This window comes from Saccostrea echinata, unplaced genomic scaffold, assembly GCF_033153115.1.
Source record: "Saccostrea echinata isolate AGI-Se365-2 ecotype Australia unplaced genomic scaffold, CSIRO_AGI_Sech_v1 ptg000002l, whole genome shotgun sequence".
NCBI lineage: Eukaryota > Metazoa > Mollusca > Bivalvia > Ostreida > Ostreidae > Saccostrea > Saccostrea echinata.
In genome coordinates this window covers 16,490,876-16,502,607 of record NW_026889751.1, presented here as the reverse complement: position 1 = coordinate 16,502,607, position 11,732 = coordinate 16,490,876, and the positions used below count along the sequence as shown (strand labels likewise).

General features: G+C 33.9%; 1 protein-coding gene across 1 annotated transcript in view; it reads right to left on the bottom strand.

The window, feature by feature from the left end:
• Positions 1–1,273: 1,273 nt before the first annotated feature.
• LOC133173612 (ninein-like) overlaps positions 1,274–11,732 on the bottom strand; it is a 48,282-nt gene continuing 37,823 nt past the window's right edge. The window contains exons 15-31 of the mRNA XM_061308594.1: positions 11,084–11,179; positions 10,503–10,822; positions 10,262–10,401; positions 9,750–10,170; positions 9,249–9,411; positions 8,277–8,467; positions 8,144–8,179; positions 7,439–7,633; positions 7,062–7,217; positions 6,622–6,735; positions 6,396–6,506; positions 6,072–6,185; positions 5,104–5,214; positions 4,449–4,517; positions 3,812–4,007; positions 3,028–3,149; positions 1,274–2,933 (exon numbers count right to left, since the gene is read on the bottom strand). Coding sequence (XP_061164578.1) covers positions 2,745–2,933; positions 3,028–3,149; positions 3,812–4,007; positions 4,449–4,517; positions 5,104–5,214; positions 6,072–6,185; positions 6,396–6,506; positions 6,622–6,735; positions 7,062–7,217; positions 7,439–7,633; positions 8,144–8,179; positions 8,277–8,467; positions 9,249–9,411; positions 9,750–10,170; positions 10,262–10,401; positions 10,503–10,822; positions 11,084–11,179 — 2,744 coding nt within the window. The 3' untranslated portion in view covers positions 1,274–2,744. The remainder of the gene's footprint in view (positions 2,934–3,027; positions 3,150–3,811; positions 4,008–4,448; positions 4,518–5,103; positions 5,215–6,071; positions 6,186–6,395; positions 6,507–6,621; positions 6,736–7,061; positions 7,218–7,438; positions 7,634–8,143; positions 8,180–8,276; positions 8,468–9,248; positions 9,412–9,749; positions 10,171–10,261; positions 10,402–10,502; positions 10,823–11,083; positions 11,180–11,732) is intronic.

Below are 11,732 nucleotides of genomic sequence, written 5' to 3'. Positions count from 1 at the left end.
GTCAAGAAAATTCTGAGTGGGAAATTTTTTGAGCCCTGGAAAAAATCCCTGGATCCGCGCCCGCTAACTTCTTCGAAATGAAATTACAAATACTTCCGGACGTTTTACCAATCACCCTGACCAGACTGTACCATGACGTCACTGCTTTGACAGCTAGAAGTATCTCAAGCCTTCATGCATTACGTTACACAGCCAGGACGGACAAACTGAGTTTACTTTTATTTTCAATGTAGTAAAGTGGCCAACATCGACGTCTGGAAAGTACCTTAGAACTCTAGTATACCGTTTGTGAAGCCCTCCATCCCCTATCCCTCATGAGTAAACCTCCCCCTTGAAAATTAGGGGTTTTCTTATTTTCTCTGTACATATCTTTGGTTTGAACCCCCTCTCTCCCCAAAGAGGCTAACGGTTATTTCCCCTTTTCTTTTTACTTTTGGACAGAAGAAATATCCCTCAACCTTTCATTTCCGGTAAAATAATTTCTAAATAATGATATCAACATGATCAACTGATTCTTACTTTTTTGTTCCATTACATTAATCATAATACAATATAAGTATTCAACTTTAAATAATGTTATTCCAAACATTTTAGAAGATAATTCATAAAATACCGTAAATTAACAAAAAATATACTGTTTATCTAATAAAAATGTCTATTAGCATTTATGAAAAGGGGAATAACTCAGTTTTCTTTTTCACCTTGGAAAAATAGAAAATTGAGTTATTTCCCTTTTTAATGTCAATAAAATTGATCAATGTGGCAGTTTTTGACTTGATGCGGCGGTGCCTGAGACACTATTGATTGTTTTTTTTTTTGGACCTAATCTTTGGAATGATAACAAATACTCATCCTCGCAAGCCAGGGGTCCTGGGTCAACACGTTGCCATTGGACCCCTGGCATATTTCATTCAATATTTGTGGACTGACTATAGCGACGTCTTTCGGAAAAATTACAAATCTTGATTGTTTTTCTTATCTCTCAACCAATCACATTAAGCCATTCTATGATAAACAACTTGTAACATGTACATTTGAGGTGTCAACTGAATCTTTGTCTAACTATAAATGAAAGCTTTAATTTGATTGGTGCTTCTCAATGAGAGAAGCAAGCCCACGAATATTGAATGAAATATGCCAGGGGTCCAACGGCAACGTGTTGACTCAGGACCCCTGGCTTGCGAGGATGACAAATACTGGTTGAACTAATTTTCTTCAAAAATATTTTATTGCAAATTAATCATTTTGTTGTTTACAAAATAAAGAACTTCCCTAATATATTCTGTGTTTTCAACACAATGCATAATAAGAGTATTACATTAAGTATTACTGAATAATTTTTTTTTTTAAAGATACAAGTAAAATATGCATAATTATCACAGTTTGATAGGAGAATACTTTGTTTCCTAAAATTGCTTATAGACAAGGCACTTTTCTGACTTTTTTGTATAACAGTATCACAGATATTTTAAAACCACTTTCAAAACAGCACTATAATGTCTTGCTCAGTGCGAGTACATGTTCTATTAAATCATTCATACAAATGTCTACTTCTGTAAAGCTTCAGAATATTTATGTCCAGTACACACATGCACACACTTGTTTTCAGTATTTAAGTTTTACCCAATATTCATGAGCCAAACCAATTCTTTTTCTGCGTGAAAATTTACATGTACATTTTATAAGTGAAAGCTAGCTATAATTTTACTCTGGAAGACATGAAACATCCTTCAGAGAGAATGTGTGTATACATTCCTTGAAAAAAACTGCACACCACATAAGCAGGAATTTTATATTATATATGGTATAATTGCTGGATTCAAAAAGGAATGTCATACATTACTTTCAATTTTTGTCTCTAATTTCCAACAAGTAGGTTTCTTATTTCTATTTCATAACATTTAGTCACTTAAATACAATGAGACAATGGAATTTTCATAAAAAATAATGTTTTAACAATGTAACATTATATCTAGCATGAACAATAACTAACAAAAATAAGAAACAGGAACCTGGAATGGTCAAATGGTTGACAATGTAACATATGATGTATCTTTTTAAAAAAAAATATCATTTTTTCAGTCCTCACAATACATGAAGAAATATAACGATGACAATTTCAGCTTTCTTAAACCTGAACACTACAGCAAAGGATATTGCAGTGAATAAATAAAAAACATTTATATATATATATATTTTTTAACTGCTGCATGAAAACTCTTCTATAACAACAAAGTTTCCAACACCAACAAAAACTCCTCATTTTCTCATAAACAATCTTCTGTAGCAACCGTGAACATCACAATAGCTCAATCCCTGTTACTCACACAAATACCATCTTTTAAATATCATGAACAAATTGCTCTGAAGGGCAATAAGTCAGCTTCTTGAGTATAAGTCACATTTCACATGAAAAATGTATCCTATTCATTGAACACCTTGAATAACTGCTACATGACAATATCACATGTATAGCCATGGATACATTATATGGCACAGTCATATAAGCATCAGGCAGATAAACATCCATTACTGGAATGTGGTCTTAATGGCATTAAATGGACATCAATTTCAGGAATATTAGCATATCAAACCATGCTACTGTTTTCCTTAAAAAATTGAAACATGGCAGACTAAGATATCATGAAACTGCCATGTGGCAAACTAAGATGTCATGAAACTGCCACAGTGTAGACTAAGACGTCAAGTTAAGATATGAAACTGCCATATGGCAGACTAAGATGTCAAGCTACTGCCACATGGCAGACTTTTTTGAGCATGAGACGTAGCACCTTGCACTGGTCCTCGAGTCTGTAACAACGAGACACAGCATCCTTCTTTCTCTCCTCCATTAAGTAGAGAGCTTCCATCAAATCAGCGTTTTCTTTGTACAAGTCCACCACCAAAATATTCCTCTTCTCACACTCAGCATACTGTAAAAATGTTATATGATGTAAATAATACATAGGCATTTGTATTTATCTTAGAATTTCATGAATCTACTCCTGTGTACATGTATATACTTACATGAGCATTAATTTTCTCAAGCTGTTCATCCAACATCTTTTCAGTCAGCTTGAGTTTCCTAGTCAAGTTTGCCTTTTCTTCTTCAAAACTCTGGATTAGTCTCTTCCTCTCATCCTCCTTAACTATAAGCAAATTGACATGTTAAAAAAATTATCAAAACAAAGCATTACCTTGCAAACTTTAACTTCCACTACCAAATGATGTAGTTATCTAAAAAAGATTTTAAACAGGTATGCTGCTAATAGAAAATTTTTCTGTGAAGCAATTATTCAAAAGCAAATTTTGAAATGAGGTGGAGAACAGTTTCTGACAAAGCTTTGTATTAAACAAAATGCTGGCCTTCATACTATCTTAGGCATAATAAAAGAGTCTTTCACTCCATGGTGATGAATACATGACGTTTCAATAGTACATGGGCTACAAAATACTCAAGTTTGACTTTAAAAATATAGTTCAAAATCTCGTATTTCAATTTTGTAAACAGGACATTGATGCGTAAGGGCCATACCACAGGTAATAGTAAGAAGAGGCTTAGGTTTAAATAATTCTAAACAAAAAAAGCCTTTTAAATGATGTGATTAACACTATCTCATTCCCCATGACCTTGGACAAATGGCTTAGAGGCAAGAACATGGTTTAAATCAGTTAATGGACAATGATATATCCTAATGGTTGAATTAATTTAACTGAGGTTAACTAAGCTGGAGTCATGCCATGGCTTTCTGGGGGAAAAAAAAGGGGGGTGGGGTGAATATGTAAATCAATCCTTCATTTTACTCTTTACCTCTGAACTTTCGACACTTCTCATTTTCCTTGTTATCCATGAGTTCCTGTAGCTCTCTGAGCTGTCTCTGTTGATCCACCAGATCAATCTGTAGCTTGGTAAAGTTCTCGATGTCGACGGGACTACTGGGGCGACCTTTGACATACTGAGCATGCTGGGATTGGAACTTAGCTAGGTCACTAGTTGCTTCCTCCAACTGATATAAAAAAACATAGAAATATCATTAAAATACTGTTTGAACTTCCAATCTGACAATTATACTTAATTACTTACATTATGCCATGACGTCATAATTAACTTTGCTAATGCGTAAATTAATATTAGCGCTTCTTGACGTCACAGTAAGAATGTTGATTTTGTATTTATGTATAACTAAGCAAAATACTGTCAAACTCCTGAAGATTGAAAATGAAACCTGTAGAGTTTATTTCGGTGTTGTGTTTTATTTTATAGATGACTATGTGTGTGGATTCATACTATATATATACTATATATATATATATATATATATATATATATATATGGAAATAACTTTTGTAATAAGATGTTATCACAGTATAATATAGTGTAAGAGTTATTACATGTATTATATAAAGGGGAGCAACTCTACACATAAGACTTGGCGGTATATACACACCATCTGAGTGACTTTCCTGAGTTCCTCCTCTAGTCTTCCCTTCTCTAACTGTAGAGCCTGCATCTTCTCCTGAATCACAGATTACAAACATATCAGTACAAACAATCATAATAAACATGAAGTGTGCTAAAATGACAAATGCTTCATCTTTTACAGACTGTTTTTAAACAATGTAGTAAATGGTTTGTGTGCTTGTTGTTGTTGTTGTTGGGGGGGGGGGGGGGGGGGGGGGAGAAGACAGGTTTCAGCTTGTTATGTATGAGGCTGAGATCAGACTGGCATTGTCAAGGACCTGGAAAGAGTCTTCCGTGTGAAAGGGTAGTATTTGAATGCAATATTAAACAACTTTGGTTATCATAACTGTGATTGAGAGTTCGGAATTGAATTTCATACCATGGTGGTTTTAAATTTTTGGGAGCAATGTTTTGAAGCAAGGTACATGTTCCAAAAAAAGTTTTAACCGACTACTTACAATTAAACATTCTGTAATGAAGAACAATTTATCAAACAAAATATTTTTGGGAGGTTAAATGTATATACTGGCCTCAAGTATTTATGTACATTCCGAGAACAAAAATGAGTTCATTTGATATTCAATAAACACAAATACATGAATTTTTCTCAGAAATAAAAATCTGATTGTATCTATACTGACCCTTTCTTTGTAGAGATGATTGGCAGACTCGTCAGTTTCATGAGCATTTAGACTGTCCATCTTCTCGGCTAATTTCTTGTTTGATTCGTGGCTGTTATTGTTATGCTCAGGCTGAAAAAGTATTTTCATAAATAGCTTATAATTTAGAAGAAGATTGCATTTGGCCCTTATCATATCAAAACTATTACTAGTATTAATTGTCCATTATTTGAAAATGCATCAAAGTTGTACGTTAAAAAAAAAACAAACAAAATTCTTCAAGCACTTAGACGTTAATTCATCAAAAAATTGATTTGTATATTTACAAATACATTACAAAAGATAACATTTCTTAAATTGAGAAACAATTGACATGTTTTACTAGGAAATGGACAAAGAAAATAAATAATTGCAGAAATATGCACATGTACAATAGGACCACATCTATAAAACTGGATCATCAGTCAAAAATTACCTCACAACCTAATTACATACATGTAGCTTATGTCTAATTCAGTTAATCATAACGACGAGTATCTAATTATAAACAAAGACTTTAATTGATATTATTATGAAAAATGTATGTATAGCTAAAACAGAAATAAATTGCATGCTAGGATATATAGCACAAACACAGGAGAAAGCACCATACTGATACAAAATTAAAGAATTAAGACACATAAAGCAAAATACAATGGTTTTCTTCTTTTCATGACATTTGGATAAAAGAGGAGAGAAGAAGATAAGAGATTAAGGATTAGACTAGAAACAAGATTCAAGTATGTTGAACAATAAGTCTGCAATCAGCTTAGCTTGTTCTAGTAGGCACATTCTGTATATGGTTTGGAAGATGAGCTATAATTCTGAGCACTAAGGAAACCAATTAGATGCAAATTAAAAGAAGCTCTATGGATAAACTCAGCTGATACATATGCAAGCTAGCTGTGAATGAGCTGTATGACCAGGGACGATTCATGATTGAAGGGTACCTTGGGGTGAGCGAGTTTATCGACCTGATCATCCACCCGAGTCAGTTTGTGCTGAGCTGATGACAAAGTTTCCTCAAGAAATGTGTTCCGTTCTTGTAATTTGTCAATCACATGCTTCAGTTAAGGGAAGTTAAAGAAATGGTGACATTAGAATGGAATACTTTAACAACATGTCAGATATTTTGCCAAAGAAATGGGAAAGTTACTCTTTTCATTCTAAAAACTCAAGATTAATTTATATTAATTATTGGTGTAAACCATTTTCTTCAATTTGTTTATAACCCTTCTCCTAAACTTGTTTATTTAATGAAGTCATGCCGATACCTGTGCATGAGCTGGTATAACAGTGGTCTGGAACTGTTTCAGTTCAAACTTCAGTTTACGACTTTCTTCAAGAAGAGACATATTTTCCTCCTCTAAAGAAGTAACTTTTCCCTTGAGAGAGAAACAATGCACAGCATTAAAAGTGAGTTCACTTTTCAGATGATGTATTCTGAGATTTAATCTGAATCACTACTGTTACAAATTTTCAATGAATTGTTTGTTTTACCTGTAAATCAGATATTTGTCTTGCCTCTCTCTGCATCTCTGACATTTCCTTTTGTAATTTTTCAAGTGATTTCTCTAAAAGTTTCTTTTCTCTATTAACAGCATCTAATGTTGCCTTTGTACAACAAAAGTATTGTATTAGAATGACAATAGGGTTTCATGCTTTTCAGAATAAGTGACTGATGAGTAAAGTTATGTGCAAATAAACAACAAATTTAGGATAGCACACCAGTTTGAAAAACAGTTATCTTATCACAACAAACTTGGACACAAATTTTATAATCATAGCTAAATCATCATACATGCTTTGAGAACATTCTGCACGACTATTAGTCAAACATTTCAACTTGAGTAACATTAAGATATTCAGAAGAATAGGGTGACAACAGTTACAGTTGACACAACACACAAATATTTCACATCACATCACACTACCCATACCTTCTGTTTTCCTGCTTCCTTTGATGCCTGAACTAGTTCAACCCTTACAGCCTTCACAGCACTTGCCTTCTCTTCATCTATCTCTGATATCCGAGTTTCCATGGCAGCTTTAGTCATCTGTAGGGCCTTCTGGAGCTCAGATTGAGCTTTCTCAGCCTAGAATTTCAAAAAGATGATAATATGTTCTTAAATAAAAATAAATTCCCATATACACTATTTATTATTCTTGCTTACACTTCTTTGTTTAATGAAAGCAATCTTGACAAAGCTTTTCTGATAAGTTTGATTGCATGTCCACTTAAATAATGTTGGAGGAGATTTCATTGATTCATTCTACAGGTTTAGAGTTGTTTTATCCCAGGTTCACATATACAAACCAATTTTTTGTCCTTCTGTAGAGCTGTAATTGTCCTATTGAGTTCCTCCACTTTTTTGCTTGGTTTGGACTCCTTATTGAATTCCTTATACACTGTGTCTAGCTCCTGTTGTAACACATTTATCTGTTGCATCAGCTGTTTTCTCTCCTGGTTGTAGGTTTCTTGTAGTTTCTCCATCTGACTCACATATTCATCCTAAGCAACAAAACCATGTTCAATATTTAATTACAGGCTCTTTCTCACAGTAATATTTCTTACATAAATAGATTCCCTCTAAGTTTATGTTTTAAGAAAGACCTTCTCTCCTTATAGATAAGACAGAAACCTTGGATTTAAATACACAGGACATGTTTTGTGCATAAACTATGTCCCTGATATAAAACTGTATAATTACATATTGAATATCTTTTTACGTGGAATATCTTTTTACATGCAAAACTGCAAACTCTGGAACAGTGACTTCTGATACATAATGTATGATAAATATGAATGACAAAAATTACAAACTGATCTGAGATGAATGTTACACAGTAAATGTAAAACAATCATTTCATTCCAACCATTCTAGTCCACGACATTAGTAGTAATGTTGATTTGACAATGCATCTAAATGATTCCATGAAAATTGACTTAATGGACTGATGACTGAATTTTAAGCTGTAACTGACAGTGTCACACTGTGCACTACACACTTAGTAACATCACCTGCTTTGCCATTCTTCTCTGCCTTTCTTTGTGTCTCTAATAGTAAATGCATTCCGTGAAAAAAAACAAAGTCTGGAATTACAAGGCAGCCAACTCAAATCCAGTGTCATGACCTTTGAACTTATGACCTTACCTTTAGCTCCTCCCTGATGGCACATGCCAGCTCTTCCTCTAGTCCTTCTTTTTCCTCTTCATATTTCCTTGACATAGCCTCTCTTTCAGATTCCATCTTGTCCTCCAGATTGTGAAGCTGCTGTCTTAAAAACTGCACCTGCTCTTCATATTTCTTCACCAGCTCCTCCTTCTCCTTCTCATGTCCCTTATCTGTTAACAAATATTAAACTTTTTGTCAATTTCATAGTTTGAAGATGCATTTTAGAATTTTCTTTCATAATTCTCAGCGAAATTCCTTTGAATTAACATTGTGAACAGGTACTTGTGGACAGCCCCCCCCCCCCGGGTCAAAAAATATTTTATGTCTTTTTTTTCATAAACCATTCTTCTAGTACACATTTACAATGTACTCCATATGAAAAATCCAAAAAATAACGCAGAATTAACGTTTTACTAAAAAATCATACCAGCGGTATTATAAAATAGAGAAGGTAAGTCACTTCCATTTGTTAACACTGGACCCCTCTTGGATATCGGGCCTAAAATATCATATACCTACTACATGTCACCAAAATGTGTCATTATATCTTGTTTCGGTAGATATTTTTGTCTTTAATCGTGCTATTTAATTGTCCAGGCATTCCACAATAATCCGAGTATTCATCGTCAAACGTGAAAAACGCTACAAGATTGGGAAATGTCAGAGTAGAAATTACGGAAGTGATGCAAAAACGACACCTAGCGTGTAACTCTCGAGTTCCGAGTGTTATAGAATTGAGGGAAAAGCCAGAGGTCTACGAAAAAGTTCGGGAAAATTTTGATAAAGAAGTTGAAATTGATTCATTAGAATTTAATTCCGCTTAAGTTTTCGAGATGAGTGAGGGTAGTCCACTGTCCACAAGTACCTGTGACATTGTGTGAAACCATGATTTGAGAAGAATCCATTTTACAAAAGAGGCATAACTTGTGCTAAGTCATCTACAATTTTTACCAAGCTGATTTTTCTGGTGAGCAAAAACTTTCTCCATTGCCAGCCTCTCCTTCTGAAGATCCTTCATCATGGCCTCTTTTTCTGTCTCTGTTATATCCTTCTTGTGCTTTTCCAGAAGTTCATAAAAGTCGTCCCTCAGCTTTCCTTTCAGGGCCACTTCTCCCTGCAATTTTTTCTTAACATTAAGCTTTCATAAAAGTGTAGGCTAATTGCAAGAACATCAGACAACCAAAATTAACCTTAAGTTTCTCAAAAAACTGCTATACCCAATATCAGGGATGCTTCAATGTTTAGATTGCATTGGCTTTGCAGTTTTTGATATCTCAAACCCTTCTACCTACATGTACAAATACATGTATAAATCCATTTTGTCATTCTGCCAGAGTAAAAAATATCAAGGTTTCAGACTACACATACTTTGAAATATATGTAAATGATAATAAACTTGAATCTTTAATTCAGTGTGTTTAACTCTCTCAATTAAAAGACTATAACTCTTACCTGTGCAAAGATATTTTCAAAGTCTTGTAAATCTCTGCGGTATTCATTTTCTTGTTTTTGAAGTTCTTTTTCAAACTCCTCTTGAATTTTTAACTTTTCCCATTCAAACTGTTGAGACATGTCCTCTATTTTCATAGACAATTGCACCTTTTCTGTCTCTAATTTTTTTATTGCACTTTCAGTACCCATTAAAGTGGACTCGAGTTCATCTTTGAGTTCACTCTGTTCTTGCTCATACTGAGCTAAGAATTCCTCCTTCTGGAAGGCTAATTGTTCCTGCAAGTCATTTCTCTCTTGCACCATCTTCTGAATTTCCTCCAAAGAACATGCTAGTTTCACTTCCAAGTCTTTGTCTTTTTTACTTTCACTTTCCATTTGTGAGACCTGAGCCTGCAGTTCTCTTTTGTATTCCTCTTGTAAACTGAAAAATAATGTATCTCTAGAATATTTTTTAACCATGCCTTTCTATGTACATGTATCATTACATCCTTTTGAGAATCTCAGTGAATTACCTGTCAATGATTTTCTGCTTCTCCTTCTGGAAATCCTCTTCCATTGCTTTCTGTGCAGAGGAAAATTCTCTCTCTTTTTCCTCCATCTTGGTTTGAAAGTCATTCTGGAGATTTTTCTCATTTTCCTTCAAAAGTTTGTCCTGAAGAATAATAAGAAAACCATGCAGGTGTGAGACTTTATGAGATACCATTTTTCAACACTTTACACAAACTTCTGCACCAGACATTAAGTTTGACAAACCTGTTCCTTCTTAAATTTCTGTCCTAGTTCCTCCTTTTCAGATTGGTATTTTTCCTCCAGTCTAATGATCTCATTCCTGTGACTCTGTTGCAGTTCCTCCTTTTCCCCTTTGTATTTTTCCTCCAACTGTAACATTTCATTCCTGTGACTCTTCTGCAGTTCCTCCTTTTCTGTTTGGAATTTTTCCTCCAGTTGTAATATTTCATTCCTGTGGCTCTGTTCCAGGTCCTTCTTTTCCCTCTCATTGTGGATCTTCAGATCTGTTATTTCTTTCTTCAGGATCTCAATGTAGTCCCTGTCACTCTGTATGCTACTTACACCTACAGAAAAACCAGGAAGAATCAGGTCAATATATTATGATGGCAATTTACCTATATGTAAGACTTAAACATCATTTTACATTTTTTTGTGCAGTTTTATCAAAATATAATTTAACAATTTTCATTATCACAAATATGATTACAAACTATTTCACTTGAGCTTCAAGGTTAAGATGTGATCTTCAACTTACTACAACCAAACAAGAACATTTGATGGGCATACTTTTTACTTATCATTAGCAGTTTTAATTCATTGCTTACTACAAGTGTCGTCATCATCAGCGGGGGCCAAGGGGAGTCGCCTTCGGACCCTGCCTGGGTGGTTAGGGATGTGCAGACCCTCATCTTCTGAGTTCTCTGTTAACCAGAATAAGCAATACAGTTTCTTGACATTATTGAGTGAATAAGATATCATAAGATATTATCATTTAGCTTTCTTTTATATTTTCATGTTCTGTTGTTGTGACACTTCCTTGATCATTTCTCACAAAACAATGTCTTGTTTAAAAGTGTTGCTTGTTCAAAATATATATATATCAGTGAAAATAACTGCAGCATAAATATCAACTAATTTTGAGCAATTCACTTAGGCAAAGAATAAATCAAAAGTTTATATATATATCTTGAAGAATGAATAGAACGAAGTTTTTAGACAAAAAGCTAGACAGTGAGCCTCAAAAAATTGTAATAAATCTTTCAATATATAAGCAGAATTTCAAATCTTTGTGCTTTTGTCAGATACATGTAGTTTTAAAGGTTTTAACACTTATATATGGAAAAATACATCAGGTGATAGGAAATGTAGAGAATATATACAAATCTGTACACTCAGTGTATATACTGTATGTTGGTACAGAGGAGTAAACAGTGCTAGGTGGTTTGTATATACATACAAGAGAAAGCCACAACA